Source organism: Artemia sp. Qi Xiang Cuo, chromosome 12 (assembly GCF_049724085.1).
Source record: "Artemia sp. Qi Xiang Cuo chromosome 12, ASM4972408v1, whole genome shotgun sequence".
Classification (NCBI taxonomy): Eukaryota; Metazoa; Arthropoda; class Branchiopoda; order Anostraca; family Artemiidae; genus Artemia; species Artemia sp. Qi Xiang Cuo.
The window spans coordinates 49,487,382-49,504,525 of NC_142805.1; the positions used below are offsets into that span (position 1 = coordinate 49,487,382).

The following is a 17,144-nucleotide window of genomic DNA, read 5'->3' on the forward strand; positions in this document are numbered from 1 at the left end:
GGGGCCTAGTTGCCCTCCATTTTTTTTGGTCACTTAAAAGGGCAATATAAATTTTATTTTCCGTTCAATTTAACTCTCTCAATATTTTCTAGGACCACTGGTTCGATACTAAAACCCCTGGGAAAAAAAAAAAAAAAACAAACAAACAAACAAACAAACAAACAAACAAATAAACACGCATCCCTGTTAATTATTAGGGCAAAAAATGCAAAATAACAAAGTTTTTTAGATATGAGATTTAAACCTATACAGTAGGGTTCTCTGATACGCTGAATATGATGGTGTGATTTTCATTAAGGTTCTATAACTTTTAGGGGTCTTTCCCCCTTTTTTTGAAAATCAGCTAAATTTTCTCAGGCGCGTAACTTTTGATGGGTAGCTCTAAACTTGATGAAAGTTATATATTTGAAATCAGCATTGAAATCTGATTCTTTTGATATATCTATTGGTATCAAAAACCCGTTTTCTAGAGTTTCGGTTACCATTGAGCCGGGTCGGTCCTTACTTACAGTTCGTTACCACGAACTGTTTGATACTGATATTTAGTAATCAAAATGTTAATATTATTTGATTTATTAAAGTTATAAAAGTAAAAACATTTATATTTTTTCAGTAAAAGGCAAATTTTGTTCTGACCTTGGAAAGGCATAGGGGTTTTGCGCCCAACTTATGTTAATTTCTGATCGTTTTGAGTTTGACTCGGTTATTGATTGTAATTTCTGTTCGTTTTGGGTTTCATTTATTTATCGATGCTGCTTTGTGGTAGTGTCACGCTTGGTAGATTATTTGATTTTATGTTTGCTCTTTTTTGTTTAATGGAGTTCTTTACTTTTCTTTGAAAAACTTATTTTGTGGAAAAAGTTTTTTTAATTCATCAGCATAAAAAGCCAGTACTGTCGGTCTAGCAATTTTCGAGATAATTCCATTTTTAGTTTTGGTGAATATTGACCCAAGTCACTTTTTACTTCCAGTTTTCTATCACGGTATTCTGTAACTTTTTTTTAAATGTCTGACTATATAAGGGATTTAAGTTCGAGGTGGAGAATTGTCCTGTTATGAAAGAGGTACATTTTACGTGGCCGGTATAAAATCAAGACGTTGTATTTATACAGGCAGGATGATTTTCGCGTTTCTCTACTCTTTCTGTAAACTATTCTAAGGAGTAGGAAATTGCATAAAGACAAGTCTACATCTACTATAATGTTAGTAAGTAATAAATCATTCAGTAATTTTGGTTTGAGTCTAACTTGCTTTTAAGATTCCATACATAATAATTAAATATATTATTGATTAAAGAAAGTAATCCCTGTGCCGGGAATCCTTGGTGTTTAAAATTTACTGTATTTTGTTTCATTTTGCATGAAATTTAATTGCTCTTTTTATTTGAGAGTTTTTTCTCACAAGTATTTAAATATAAACTTATTCCTACAAGAAAAATTATCCTGAAATATATTCCCTGTCACCAAACTCCCATTTCTATTTTGGCGTCTGGTCCCTCCGTGGAAAATTTTTTGCCGGCACCCTTGATGTACATTGAAACACTGTACTTCATTTTCTCGCTGTACTTTTCCTATTCTGGCAATACCCAAATTACGATTGTGGATATGGTCATCCTCGTTTTCTATGAACTGACCATTAAACTGGTCACGTAAAAGCAGCTGTGCAACCTGGCTAATTTTTTGGGATCGTGTAGTTTCAAGCTAAAGTTAGAGTTTATATCATACACATGCTGCTGTAACCTAGAGTTGCTTCTTTGAGGAATACCTCTCAGTTTTACTTATACGTACGAGGCTGTTAGCTAATGAAGGCCAGAGATGTCAGTTCACTTTTTTAGGGAGGGGATGGGAAAAAGTTAATAGTTCTCCTTAGGCAAAGGGTGACAAAAAACACCGTTTTCCATAATCCTCATAAAACGTGCCTCTTTTTCACACCTATTCTATGACTTATTGAATCAAACAGTTCATGGTAACGAACTGTAAGTAAGGAGCGACCCGGCTCAATAGTAACCGAAACTTAAAAAATAGAAATTTTATACCAATAGATACATCAAAAGAATTACATTTATATGTTGATTTTAAATATATCAAGTTTCAAGTTTAATTAAGTTTATTCTTACTCATCAAAAGTTACGAGCTTCAGAAAATTTGCCTTATTTTCAGAAAAGGGGGAAACATCACCTAAAAGTCGTAGAATCTTAATGAAAATCGTACTATCAGATTCTGTGTATTAGGGAACCCTACTGTAGAGGTTTCAAGCTCCTATCTGCAAAAATGTGGAAGTTTGTATTTTTGCCAGAGGAAAAATCACGGTTGAGTGTTTATTTATTTTTTTCCAGGGATGATTGTATCAATCCAATGGACCTAGAATATCGGAAGAGGGCTTATTCGATCGGAAATTAAAAGTTCTAGTGTCCTTTTTAATTGACAAAAAAATGGAGGGCAACTAGGCTCTCCCACGCTCATTTTTTTTTAGATTAACTGGATCAAAATTTTGAGATAGCCATTTTGTTCAGCTTAGTCGAAAAATCTTATAACTATATATCTGATGACAATTTAATCCCCCACAATTCCGGGGGGAAGGGCTGCAATTTATGAACTTTGCCCATTGTTTACATATAGTATCGGTTATTAGGAAGTTTTCAGACGTTTTCAGGGGGGGAGATTTCTTCTGGTGGGGAGTGGGAGGTTCGGGGATTTATTAGGAGGATCTTTCCACGGAGGAATTTTTCATCGGGAAGAAAATTTTCCATGAACGGGCGCCAGTTTTCCCAGCATTATTTAAAAAAACGATCAGAAATTAAATAAAAAAATTTCAACTGAAAGTAAGGAGCAACATTAAAACTTAAAAAAGAACAGAAATTTTTACGTATATGAGGGGTTTCATCCCCTTGTCAATCACCTCGATCTTTACGCTAAAGTATTTTTAGTACTTTCAACGAGCCATTTATTCTATTTAAACGGCCTTTGTGACTCAGGGGCCATTCTTAAAGAATTAGAACAAAATTCAAACTTTAGCGTAAAGAGCGAGGTATTGACGAGGGGACGAACCCCCCCCCCCCCTATATACATAATTATTTCTGTTCGTTTAAAATCTTAAGGTTGCTCCTTACTCTCGGTTGAAAAAAACTTGGTTTTTATTTAATAATTAATAGGTGGCGTGTCCCATACCCTCCAACACAACAAAAAACTGACGTCTGCATCTAAGAAACATGAAAAAAATGTAAGCAATTGCTGCCAATTTTTCTTTGAAACTATCAATGCATATTGTAATGACATATTACATGATTGTTAACCCAAATTATTATGCTGAAGCTTGCGCTGGGATTGCTAAAAGAAAAAAAAATCAGGTAAATTTAAACGAGTTCCAAATATTAAACTTATTTTTTCCGTTATACCTCTATGTATATTTATTTTTCTAGGCTGCATCATATTACTGCACCAGATTTGGATTTGAGCATATTGCCTACAGTGGACTGGAAACAGGTTCGCGCAAAGTTGTTTCTCATGTTGTAGGCCAGAACAAGGTAAAAATTATTTAAATATTATTAAGAATTATTGAAAATTATTTAGAAAGTACAAAAAAATGTGTTTACTGCTACTGCCACTTACAGCTTATCTGAAGCTAGGTCATTTGAGGCCAACAGTGCTCTGCATGCTCCTCTTCCGTCTTAATTCATTCTGAGCTTTATTCTTTCCTCTCTCTTTTTCTGCTTTTTAAACCCCTTTTATTTGCCCTGTTTTCACCCAATTTGAGGGTGTCCTTAATTTAGTTTGACCCCAGAAGACTTGCCAAAAAGGGTGGTTTTAGCCAACCTTCAACCGTAAAATATTACCTTGTCATCTTAATCCTTCTTCCATAATAGCTCTAGAAGGTGGGGTCAAAACACATTCTTCCTACAAACTATTTACTTTACAGCTAGTGTCTCAGGGCCACGCATAAAGTGACTGAGAGCTGCGTGCAAGTGAATGGCAGACGTACTATGTTCTTTCCAGTAAGAAATGGAGTCAGGCAAGGCTGCTCAGTTGCTCCTGAGCTATTTAACTGCATTATAAATAATGTTGTGACTTGCACAACCCGGAAGTTGAGCTTTGGACTCAAGTACAGGGATATAGCTGTCAATGATTTTGACTTTGCTGATGAAATAGCACTAGTCACCAGCTCCAAGTCACGGCTGCTTGTGGCTCTAAATACGCTTATGGGAGAATCTGTCAAGGACTGGGCTATCCATTAACTGGAAGAAGACAAAAGTCATGGTAGTGCAGCCAAAGTCTGACACCAGCAATTCTAATTACTTGGTCGCCGGGAACCAAATCGAAGTGGTTGACCATTTCACTTATCTCGGTTTTATAATATCATCGGACGGTTTCATCGGCCATGAAGTTGTTGGCCGCGCGACTAGGGCCTCTGCCGTCTTCGGTAGAATGACACATGTTTGAAAGCAGCCAATGATCAAACGAACTACCAAAATGAAGATCCTTTGAGGGTCAGTGTATTCGATCCTCTTGTACGGAGCTGAAACTTGGCCTGCACCTGTAGCTGTCCGAAGCCGTCTTGACACTCTTCAATCTAAGTGGCTTCGGACAATCAAGGGAATCCGAAGTACAGGCTTTAGTCATTAATGACGGCCTACGGATCATGACTTCCCAGTCAGCCTTGTCACAACTGGTTGCCGAGCGGACACTTTTCTGGTTTGGACGTCTTTTGCGACTGCCTGCTGACGCTCTGGCTCGAATTCTTTACGACTTTGAACCAACCAGTAGTGGCTGAAAACGTCAAAGGGGAAAACCCAAGTTCTGATGGAATGATAGTCTCGGGAATGACATGGACCAGGCTCGAATTTTGCAGTCTGATGCAAAGGTCCTTGCTGCATACCGCCCCACGTGGAAAAGGCTGACGAGACTCTAAACGCCACTCCGCCATAAGTATTGAGTAAGTAATATCTGAAGCCCAGTAAACTATACATTAATACAATTTAGCGATGTATTTACCTGCTACTTCATAGAAACAACAAAATGCAAAACCATGGGCATTAATCTAAGACAGTAAAAGAAAATTCTAAAGCTTTTATGAATTTCTCGGCTTTATATCTGAGGGTTGTCCTCAGCAAAGCACATTTAAATATAAAATGAGACTTGCAATAAAATATGATCAGTAAAATGAAAATAAAAATTAAAACAGTCCCTGAACCATTACTTCCAGGGACTTCAACCAGAACTGAAGAGAAAACAATGAAACGAGGTAATTCATTCAAGTAATACGAATTAAGAGCATCTTTTTAATGTTATTCTCGTTTCTTAGCAGCTAAGCTAAAACGTCTTTTTTTTTACAGGTTCATTGGTTTAAGCCATTGGTTTTGTAATGTAATTTGTTAAAGCATTCAGTTATATTTGTTTCGGTTATATCTGCGCATGAACGTTTGAATGAGTACTCCCCCAAATCACTGTCTAAAGAAATATTATTATTTTGCTTAATTTTAATTTCATATTGCCTCAGTGTCAGACTGATCGCTGACTGTTATTAAACTAAGACTCTTTCACTGTCTTAGAGTAATTCTCCATTATTTTTCATTTTGCTGTTTTATGATGGAAAAGCAATGTCGTCTTCATCGTTACTTACCTTCTACTTTTTATATGCCTTTCTCAAGCGGACAAAGTCTAAATATTGTACTGAAAGGTGTTATAGAAAAATGCAACTTTTGGCCAACCATCTAGGGCTAAACGGAAAGCAGGTCATCCGTGTTTTTTTAGAACTTTTAAAACAGCCTATTACTCTAATTAAACAGCCACTGTGTTTCAAGAGTCATTCTTAAATGATTGGAACAAAAATTAAATTTTGGCGTAAAGTGCGAGGTAATAAGGAGGGGCAACCCCCCTGATATATGTAATAATTTCTGTTCGTTTTAAGTCTTAATGTTGCTCCTTAGTTTCAGTTGAAAAACTTGTTTTTTTTTAATTACATTCAATATCACTTCATAAGACTTTTACTTTTAATACACGAAATCAGTAATTGTTTATTAATTTAGATAGTTCACAATAATAGTTACGTGAGATGATGCCTCAGGTGGCTTGGTGATGCAGAGAGTTACTAGCAGTAGTAGTAGTTGTAGTAGTAAGTTGATCACCATCATTTTTAGCTGGAGATAATCGATCCTTCATTGCTTTTATGTTTTATATACTTTCAGATTAGATTTGTGTTCAAAAGTGCATACGAGCCGGACGACACAGTTATGGGAGCTCATCTGGTGAAGCATGGAGATGGTGTTAAAGATATTGCTTTTACAGTTGAAGATCTTGATGCCATAGTTGCTGCTGCCAAGGAGCGTGGTGCGACCATCGTCAGAGATAGTTGGGAAGAAACAGACGAATCTGGAACTGTTCGGTTTGCGACTGTTCAAACTGTAAGTGGTTCTTTAATTTTAGGATCGCACGTATTTTTTCTAACACAAAACTGCACATTTTAAAGAACTATTGCAAAATTTCTCTAGTATTCGTTGTATTTTCTTTTTTTGCTTTATATATATATATATATATATATATATATATATATATATATATATATATATATATATATATATATATATATATATATATATATATATATATATATATATATATATATATATATATATATATATATATATATATATATATATATATATATCAAGGTCTTACTCGAGGGGGGGGGGGTTAGGGGTTACAAACACCTAACCCCCCCCCCTCCACCATAATTTCTTGTTCCTTGCCTTTTTCTTTAGCTGTCCGGATTCATTTGTCAGCTTGTGTAACTTAACTCACACATGCTAAACTAATACGTTCCTTCATCTTATTTAATTTAGATTTGTCTTTTAACCACAAACCTCGTTATGAAACATTTTTGTTTGCAAATCAATGTGAAGTTTGCTGTTCTTGTTCCATGCCTTTATCTTCAGGTGTTCAGTCATTGGTCATCATTTGTAATTTTGCATATTTCATAGATACTAAAAACCATACGACCACTCCTGAGGGGAAAATGATGCAATTTATGCTCTTGAAATGTGCTCATAAATATGACGTCACTCATATGAATTTATTTTCCAAATTAAGGCTCTAAGCGAATTTCGTCATACACGTGACCTATATGGATTGTTTTTTTCAGGCCAGAAAATCTCAGGGTGCCTGTTTTCAAAACAAAAAATAAAACTATCGTGCGTTTTTGTTAAAAAAATACATATGTAAATAAATAAATACATACACCGTTATTGCTCGTTTAAAGGAAGTAGATACATGCGCTTTTAAAACATCTTGCGTTATTACTGCAGAGGATTTTTACACAAGGTTTGGTTCCGTCAATATTCTGTGTGGGAGATTTTTCTCCTATTCCAAAAGAAGGAAAATCCTCCATTCAATGCCCATCTTTCAGACCTATAACTGTATACACCAGTTTGTGCAAGCCTTGTGAACTACTGTTCACAAAAGAGCTTGGAAAAAAATATTACACGCCTCCGCATTAATTTGACTTTCAACAGGACTTTGGATGTACAGACGCTCTTGGAGTTGTTGCTAAGGCTCTGCTTGATGCTTCTTGTACAGTTAGTTCACTCGCCTTGGTGAGTCATGATGTTCGCCGTGCTTTTGACTCCCTGATCCAACCCCTTATGCTTTTAAGGGCTGTTAAAACATGAGTAAATCTAGCTATCATCGGATCTCAAAGGGATATGCATGCTAAGCTACGAGTCCATCTTAAAATCCCTCCTAAGCAAGACGAAATGGCAAGGTCACTGTATAGAAATATACCAGTTAAGAAAGGAGCCAGGCAAGGTGCCATTACCTCACCTTGTAATTTCAATAATTGTGTCATCGAAGCTCAAGATCAGTGTGAGATGTCTCACGTTCTTTCTGGCCTCAATATCCCCTTAGTCACTTACGCTGAAGACATTTTAATCCTCAGCGGAACTTTGGACACTATTTCTGAAACTTTCCAATAACTGCAAACAGAACACTTAGAATCTAGTCTTAAATTTAATACTGAAAAGTCTGACGTAGCGCTTTTTAATTGGGAAATTCCTGATGAAATTGCACATAGAAATTGAAGGATCCGGCCATCTGACCAAATTATCTATCTTGTTATTCCCATTGGACACACAATTTCTCACACTTGTTATCTCGCAACAGAAGGCATCAATCGATGCATATCAGCATCATATGCTTCCATAGTCACTGCTAAGCTTTGTTTCAACCGCCATTATCTGGCAACGTTGTACAAAACTGTTGCTCTCCCCTATATCCTCTACATTGCACCCTTCTGGAATATTCTTACAACTGCTGATAAATTGAAAATCCTCTCCACTTTCTTCCATTTCGTAAAATATACTGAGACATCAAATTTGGACACACAGTTCAAAGCTCATCAGTTGTCTTCGTATAGCAGTTCCTACCATAACCGTTGCTAAGCTTATGTAGAAACACAACCGAAAGATTCCAAAACATGCTTGGAACTAACTTGGAACTTAGTTACATTGTCAAAGTTGTATGGTGCTCATTTGCTTTTTTTTAGTGCTCCGTCATTTTCGTTTTGTATGAGGACGGGTTTTCAATAAGTAATAATATATATATATATATATATATATATATATATATATATATATATATATATATATATATATATATATATATATATATATATATATATATATATATATATATATATATATATATATATATATATATATATATATATATATATATATATATATATATATATATATATATATATATATATATACATGCTTTTTTAGGGGGAAACTGCTACCATGGGTACTTTGAGAGGACGGTAACAGACGCCCCCACGTCACTTTGATACAGCGTCGCTCTTAAAATAAGTGGATTCTGGAGCAAAATTAATCCTATACCCCCCCCCCCCCCAAAAAAAAAAAAAAACAAAAAAATAAAAAAAAAACAAAATTTGAATGCTACATGACTAGTGCAATCCTTTTTTTTTCATTTTGGCCTAGGTGACCGCTCCTGTCTTGGCACTCAGATTCACTTGGGTCTTTGATTCCCCCTCCTTTGAAGAGACCTATCCCCAAGCAGCTTAAAAATTTATAAATTACTTTTAACAGATGAAAGTACTTTTCCGTAATGATGTCTGAATGAAGATGTTGTGCATTCTTGTCCCATTCTCATCATCCATCAGGAAATAATTATGTTTTTTGGTGCCCCCAAAAGATAAAATTAATGCTAGATTTATGTTTGCTTCAGTCTGCATTAATTAAGATTGCCCTGACAGAATATTTATCGCCATCTACATCCTTTTCCAATTCATAGCTACATGTATAATTTTATTTCAGTATGGTGATACGACTCACACACTTGTGGAGAGAGGTGGCTACAATGGCCTATTTTTACCTGGTTACAAGAAACCTCTTTATGAAGACAATCTCCTTAAGAAATTACCGGTTTGCCACCTGGACTTTATCGACCACGTTGTGGGCAACCAGCCTGACCTTGAAATGGAAGACGTGGCTGAATGGTACTTTATTTTTTCTTACTTACCGTTAAATACTTTTTTTGGGGCTCATAATATGCGTCAAAATTTTAATTAGCAGTATTCTGTTGAATGAAATCAAATTGCATGCTAAAGACTTTGCTATTTATAAAATAGGTTAACAGCATCAGAACAGCATCATAACAGCGTCAAATCCCTCGAAATTGTACACACTTCACTAATCAAAGTTGTGTCCACTGGAACCAGATTTGAAACGTGTTTTGAGCGGATTCGACAAAAATTGTTTTCCGGTTCTCCGTGTTCCACCCAGCAAAATTTTAAAGAGTTTTCATCTTATGGGTCTTAAGCGTGCTGGACACAAGTTCCTAAAAAATTGTAACGCACCAGAATAGCAAGGCTGAACACGGGTTCTGAGAAGACATTCGCCCTTGTTGAACACGGCACTTAAAACGCATTTTATCCTAGTGTTGGATCCAAGAAAAGTATCAGAATGATTTGTCTTCTCTCAATTCAGGATAAGCCACATTAAAGTACATTCTCCATAAAAATTACCGAAAAAATTACGTAAGATTTTGCGTTTCTGCACAATGTAAGACACATCCGAATTCCTACAAGAAAAGTGCCTGATTCGTCCTCTATTTTCTATTGTTCTCGTTGTTTTTTTCTCACAAAGAATCAGAATTCATGCATGTGAATTTTGGCTCTCGGTCACAAGAGCTACTACTTAGAAAATGCGCTACAAAACTAAAACACTTCCTTCCTCTAGCTTGAATATTGCGTATCATTGTTCTGTGTATTATACACCAACTGAAACTCAGTTATTCAGCTACTCAAAGTACTTTTTGAGCTTTTATTCCATGTTTAAACCTTCAAAGGAAACGAGAGTCATTTTTCCAAAAAGCATAACAACCGTATTTTCGCCCTTCTGTTCAATTATTAAGTAAACGTTGAGTAATTATTCAATTACACCCCCAGGAAGCAGAAGGGCTGTTCATGTTACCAAACTTATTCTAAAAAAAACTGGAATCAGAATGACGTCATGGTTTTGATCAAAAGAAGTAAGCTTTTGCTTACTTTTACCCCTTGGATGTAAATTGGAAATTTTTTGGTTAGACCAATATGAAGAGAGGTTCCAGTTTATGACATCACAAATCCGAGCTGTGACCCCATCAAAGCATGTGTCTTATCACCGATGTAAACACTAATATTAATAACATTGCTCGTACAACATGTTTACCTATCTACTCCTCCAACCAAATCCTTTCTACTCCCCTTTGCCTTTCTATTCCCCTTACCCGCAACCTGGTGCGCTTGGAGTTGATCTTTTTACCCCTAATTTTTCTCCATTGAAAAATATCCTTTTCCCCCATTCTGTATGATCCCAGATGTTCTATGCCTTTTGATAAGCATGCATTGGAAAAATGTATTTATCTTCCCTTGAAAAAAGAAGCCTCCTGGTGCCCGTTGTAAAAGCATATGCCTTACTTTTCTTGCGGTAGATTTCAGGAGATAGGGGGGTCATGTGCTTTCCTTCGAAAAGGAATATATGGAAGGACTTTCAATCCTTACTCTCTTCTACGAAGTTTCACTTCCCTAGAAACTTCTCGTGATTTATTTTAATTCCACTTGAAGATTCCCTGCCTTTGATTCGGACCTAGCTTTGAACCTCATTTGTGACCTAACCCTCTTAGTCTTTCCGTCTTAACGCAATTTTTGTGCAGCTTTTTTTCTGATATACACCTGCTCAAGTGAGTACCTAAAACTATCATAAGACATTTCCTGCGGAAAACATCTAGCAAGTTTTATCAACCTTTAGAAGTGCAAATTTCTCCAAGCCATACTAATCAATGATGTTATAAGTAATCAGCAATTGCAACCCTTCCGATAAAACTAACAATGCAATTAGAAACAGACTGAAAAGATTTATTTCAATAGTCAAATGGTTATCTAAATGCAAACCTGTTATCAAAAACAAAAAGTCTCCTTTTCACAGCTTAGATGTTCTTGTCTGTCACTTTCTATGGAATTTAGAAACTTCAATATGAAACAGGAAAATAAATACTTTCTATAGTACAATAGCAGACCAAAACGTTGTGTGGCACCGTCAAAAGGTGGGGATTGTGGTTTTATTAAAAATGATCTGATCATGGTTGTCAGAAATTGTTAATTCAATTTGTTATAAAATCTATAGATCACTAGAAAATCTATTTACTGTAATGTTTTGGTTAACTCATATTAATTAAACAAGGATTGACAACCCTGGATGCAGAAATAAAGTTGATAGGTTTCGTCTGGTATAAGTTCACGACCTTTAAGGAGGGTCACAGTCCCTCTTACACACGATGAGTTCAAAACCATTTGACCACTCCTCATTTTATTAATGTAATGTCTTACTGCAGAACTGTAAGGCCTTGCTGGACGTAATTTAATTTAATTTATTTAAAACACACAAATGAACATTAGAAATGGCACTGCGGAGTAAATACAAAAAAAAAAAATAACATCAATACGAAAACAAACCAAAAACAAAAAAATACATTTTAACCGATATTACAATGAAAAAAGCAAACTAGGGGGTCGGTGACAGAAGCAACATTACAAGTATTCGTAATCACATTAGAAGCCACACTGACCAGTCGCGCGCAAGCATCAGTGACACCATAACGGGATACAATATTTCTATTTCTGAAACGGCCGGGTAAATACATCAGATATTTACAGTATCTAAAGTAACCCCTTCTAAGTCTCCGTAAATCTTTTTTTCTCAGCAGGTGGTAGAATCCAGATAGGAAATTTACTCCTTGAGAGCAAAAACTATTATAAAGCCAAGCTAGACCCTTACGGTTATAACGCCCTCTATTTTTAGATATCTCACCATTCGACACACGAATATTTTTTAATGCATTAGTAGCCAACTCGGAGCAAGTTTCAAAAATAGACGGGCAAAACGATATACCAAGCCACTTAATATTATCCAAACAAGGTAATGAAATCGAACCAAGGTTCAGTGGAGATACAGAAAAGCTATTATTAAAGCACATAAACTCACACTTTCCCATATTAACAGATAGGCCAATATCACTAAGTAGAGAAGACAGCGTACGGAAATTCAGAGCCAACACTCGACGAGAAAAACTAAAAGGACATCGTCGGCATATGCAATATAACATAAACCTATATCACGAAAAAACACAGTAGGAGATAGATGTTTTAAACAAGTAGCGAGGACGCATTTAAATATATGAGGAGATAAAACACCGCCCTGTCTAACGCCTTTCCTAACAGCTACCGAATCAGAAATATGTGACATCCACTTAATAAGTACATAAGAATTATCATACCAATATCGCAATATAGAAATAACTGAATAATTAACTCCGGAACAGGCAAGGGAACACAAGTCCTGGGCGTGAACAAAATTGTCAAAGGCCCCGGAAATGTCTACTGTGCAGCAATACAATGAACACTTTTGAGCAAAAGCTTCCTTTAACAACCGGCTGAGCACATGATGTTCTTGGGGGCAGCCAACCCCTCTTCTAAATCCTAATTGAAAAGACGAAAAAACGCACTTAAGAAATTATTTCACGCAAAAGAGTGTACTCAATAATCTTACTCATAAAGCAAGATACAGTAATCAGTCTGTAATTCAAGCATGAATCTGGATCTTTACCTCGATTAAGTATAGGCGTGGCGCAACCATAAAGAAAACTATCAGGAACCAGAGATTGAGCTATACAAATCTGAAATAATAACTGCAGGTGTTTCAACAATAATGGGCAATCATAAGAAAAATTTCTAAAACATAGGCCATCACAATCAGTAGAATCTGATCTTTTTACTTTCTTCAGCGCGCGATATAAATTACTCATACTTATCGCAAGAACTCTATCATGACAAAGAATCACTGGCAGGACCGAACTAAGTAGATTAGAAAAATGTTTCTGAACATACTGGTTGAATACGGAAAATATGTCGATATAATGGTGCACAAAATACATAAGGTTTAAATTAGACTGAGCTGGGGGAGTACACTTACTGCTATTGATAACTCTATTCCAGGTCATTTTGCTATTTGGAGCGTCCCACGATTTGAGCCTTGCATTACGTAAACAGGATTTGTATTCTTTCTTCGTTTTCTGCTTGACTGCAAACTCAGCCTCGGAAGAAGGTCGATCACAAGCGTTCCACAGTCGCAACCAAAACTTTGCGCGGTTCTTTACTCTTTTCACTTTCGGATGTATATTCCACAGGGGCATCCGAGACCCAGAACACACGTGTTCAAACATGGCCGAAAGTGAACCGACTTTGTGGCAGACTTTAAACATTCCACAATCTGATAATAATCCGAATTTAGGTCTTCCTTGGAATCAGAGCAATTAATCGAAGTCTGGAGCAAGTGAAACGGGACTTTACTAGTTGAGATTAGAGTACATAAAGTAGTAGTATACGTCTCAACGTTTATCCGATTCCAATTGGGCTTTTGATACCATTTTGAATGGGGACCCTTAAAGTTGGCTTGAACATCAGGAGGCTCAATTAGGCACGAAATAAGGAGATGGTCATCACTGATTTTATCTTCACCAACAGACACCTCGGATTTAATTAGACTCAACTTAGACACAATAATATGGTCGATGTTGGATTTAACGGAGCCTCGATTATGAATGTAAGTATAAGCCAGGTATTTAGCAGCGACACGATAGACACTTGACAGAGATTCTAGCAGGAGTTCAGAGCCATCTGATGAGGTCAATATGTCAGTATTCATATCCCCAGCAAGGATCCAATCAATATTTTTATCTGCAAATTTTGTGAAAAGAGATTTCAGTTTATGGCAAGCTTTAGCAAAAGCAGTAAATGACTGAGTATTTCGAAGATTGAATGGGAGATACACATTTACAAAAGCCATGTTGTTACACTGATTTGATAGAATATTAGCATCAGAATAAATTTGTATAGGCTGATATCCCGATTCGAATGAAGATGGCGGTACCGCCGGAAGGGCGACCGTGGGCCTTTTTTGCATCATGGGTAGCAGACCGTCTGAAACTGGTCGTATTAACTTTAGAAAGTAGATGCTCCTGTAAGAATACAATGTCAAAATTTAGCAGCTCGTCAACTAGCAGATCCTTATCTTTAGCACCATTAATGTTCAAATAGATAATAGTTAAGGCTGAAGGAGAAGTCATCATAATGTCTTGGCAAGCGCATTTCTCAATACCGAGCATTTTAAACTAAAAGAAACATGCTTTCCTCCGCAATTGGCGCAATTAGGAGCAGCTGAGCAAGGGTTCTCTGCGGTGAATAGGGCCTTCCCAATCGAAAAGAATGGTAAACGCTTTGGAAATTAAGCAAAAGCGCCAGTAACCACTTTAATTCATTCAATAATTTTTCTGGTGTTTTCCTTGCGAGAGAAGTAAGGGAAGCGTTGGAGGCTGTTTGCTTTGTCCCCGCAATTTAAGGGGCAAGCCCAGCGGGTACCACGGCTCTTGTTAACAACTCTCCACCCCTCTTCTGCTTACTTTTCTTTCCCCACCTCAATTGCAGCATAAATTGCCTCTAATATCGGATGTCCTATTTATATATAGTAGCACTGCGTGATGGCTATTCTCCAATATTATCACTGGAATAATTCGAGTTCAAATCACTTTTACAAAATATAAATAAATGTCCAGGAGCTAGGTCAGTAAATTATAACATTTCTAATCCATATAAAAATGTTTTGAAAGAATGGTCACGCAATTAACGCTGGTTACTGAATTAATTTAAGATCCTACCGAGTTTCAAGTTCATAAAATCCAGAAAAGGTGTTATCACTTTCAAGACTAAATCAAGGCTTACTGTTTGGCAAAGTGTATTTTATCAGATTGTAAGTTTCACGAAAAGTTTTGAGCCAGGCTTGTATTCATGCAGACGACTTTGTGTCGCCCCCGAATAGATCGATATAGATGTACACCCTGGATAGATCTTCCTAGGGTCACCCAATCTGATTTGCATAGTATCGTATTGAAATTTGACAAGTTCCTTTATTCATGAACTTGACTCAGTTTCTATTGCTGAGGCTAGCTTTAAAAGCGAGTTCAAGAGCACGGACATTTCCACGGACAGTGTACAGTCTTGATGTTAAATTGGGGTTTTCCTAACGACACATACTATAACGGAGGTAGTGTGGTTGTTTACCGTTAAAACCTTATTCATTTTTCGTATCCAATCAGCTCTGTTGGGTATAGTTCATCCATTTATAACAACGATATCTTCTACTTCCCTCTTTTTTCTTTTTTTTTATATAAAAATTAAACCGTAATGAAATATTAAACTATAGATTCCTAATTACACCTAATATTCCTGTGAATTTTGTTTCCCTATTTTAGGTATATAAGGAATTTACAGTTTCACCGATTTTGGTCTGATGATGACAGTCAAATTCATACTAAATATTCAGCGCTACGATCCATCGTTGTTACCAACTATGAAGAAACCATCAAAGTAAGTTGGCCTGCTTTTAATCTGTGTTACGTGAATTTATATGTAGCTTTAGCTTTCAAGGAAAAAACGCACATTCTAAGACAAATAAAGCAAAATTTCACAAGCAAAATTGGCCTTAATTGTTACAAAATTGTTACACACTTTAGCGAACAACTGTTTACTCACGATCGATTAAGTCCGATTAAGTCCACGATAAGACCAACGGACAAAAGTGTTAATGTGTGTAAACTGTGTGTAAATATATATATATATATATATATATATATATATATATATATATATATATATATATATATATATATATATATATATATATATATATATATATATATATATATATATATATATATATATATATATATATATATATATATATATATATATATATATATATATATATATATATATATATATATATATATATATATATATATATATATATATATATATATATATATATATATATATATATATTAATTTAAAAAACTAAAAAACTTTTTCTACAAAATAAGTTTTTCAAAGAAAAGTAAAGAACTCCAGTAAACAAAAAAAAAGAGCAACAATAAAATCAAATAATTTACTAAGCGTGAAACTACCACAAATCAGCATCGATAAATAAATGAAACCCAAAACGAACAGAAGTTATAATAAATAACCAAGTCAAACTCAAAACGAGCAGAAATTAACATAAGTTGGGTGCAAAACCCCTATGCCTTCCCAAGGCCAGAATAAAATTTGTATTTTACTGAAAAAAATATAAATGTCGGTTATTTTATTGTAATTTCTGTTCGTTTTGGGTTTCATTTATTTATCGATGCTGATTTGTGGTAGTTTCACGCTTGGTAGATTATTTGATTTTATTTTTGCTCTTTTTTTTGTTTAATGGAGTTCTTTACTTTTCTTTGAGAAACTTATTTTTTTTTAAGTTTTTTTATTAATTTATGTTCGTTTTATATTGACAAAGTCTATTCAGGAAAAAAGAAAATAATACTTTAAATCTTTTAGGTTTTTAAGACTTTGTAGTTTGGGCTGCTATTTGTGTGCTGGAGAAAAATTTTACGCAATTTTTAACAACATACACCCTTTTAAAAATCTGGACACAAATAGTACTGTTTAATTTAGTTTCATACCTCCTCTAGATGACCTGAAATGGAAAACTTGATACCATTCGCAAA

The 17,144-nt window shown here is 35.4% G+C and overlaps 1 protein-coding gene across 1 annotated transcript in view; it reads left to right on the forward strand.

Moving 5' to 3' along the window:
- Positions 1 to 3,424: 3,424 nt before the first annotated feature.
- Positions 3,425 to 17,144, forward strand: part of Hpd (4-hydroxyphenylpyruvate dioxygenase) — a 31,388-nt gene continuing 17,668 nt past the window's right edge. The window contains exons 1-4 of the mRNA XM_089097877.1: positions 3,425 to 3,523; positions 6,182 to 6,397; positions 9,326 to 9,507; positions 15,855 to 15,969. Of these exons, the coding sequence (XP_088954003.1) occupies positions 6,227 to 6,397; positions 9,326 to 9,507; positions 15,855 to 15,969 (468 nt within the window). The 5' untranslated portion in view covers positions 3,425 to 3,523; positions 6,182 to 6,226. The remainder of the gene's footprint in view (positions 3,524 to 6,181; positions 6,398 to 9,325; positions 9,508 to 15,854; positions 15,970 to 17,144) is intronic.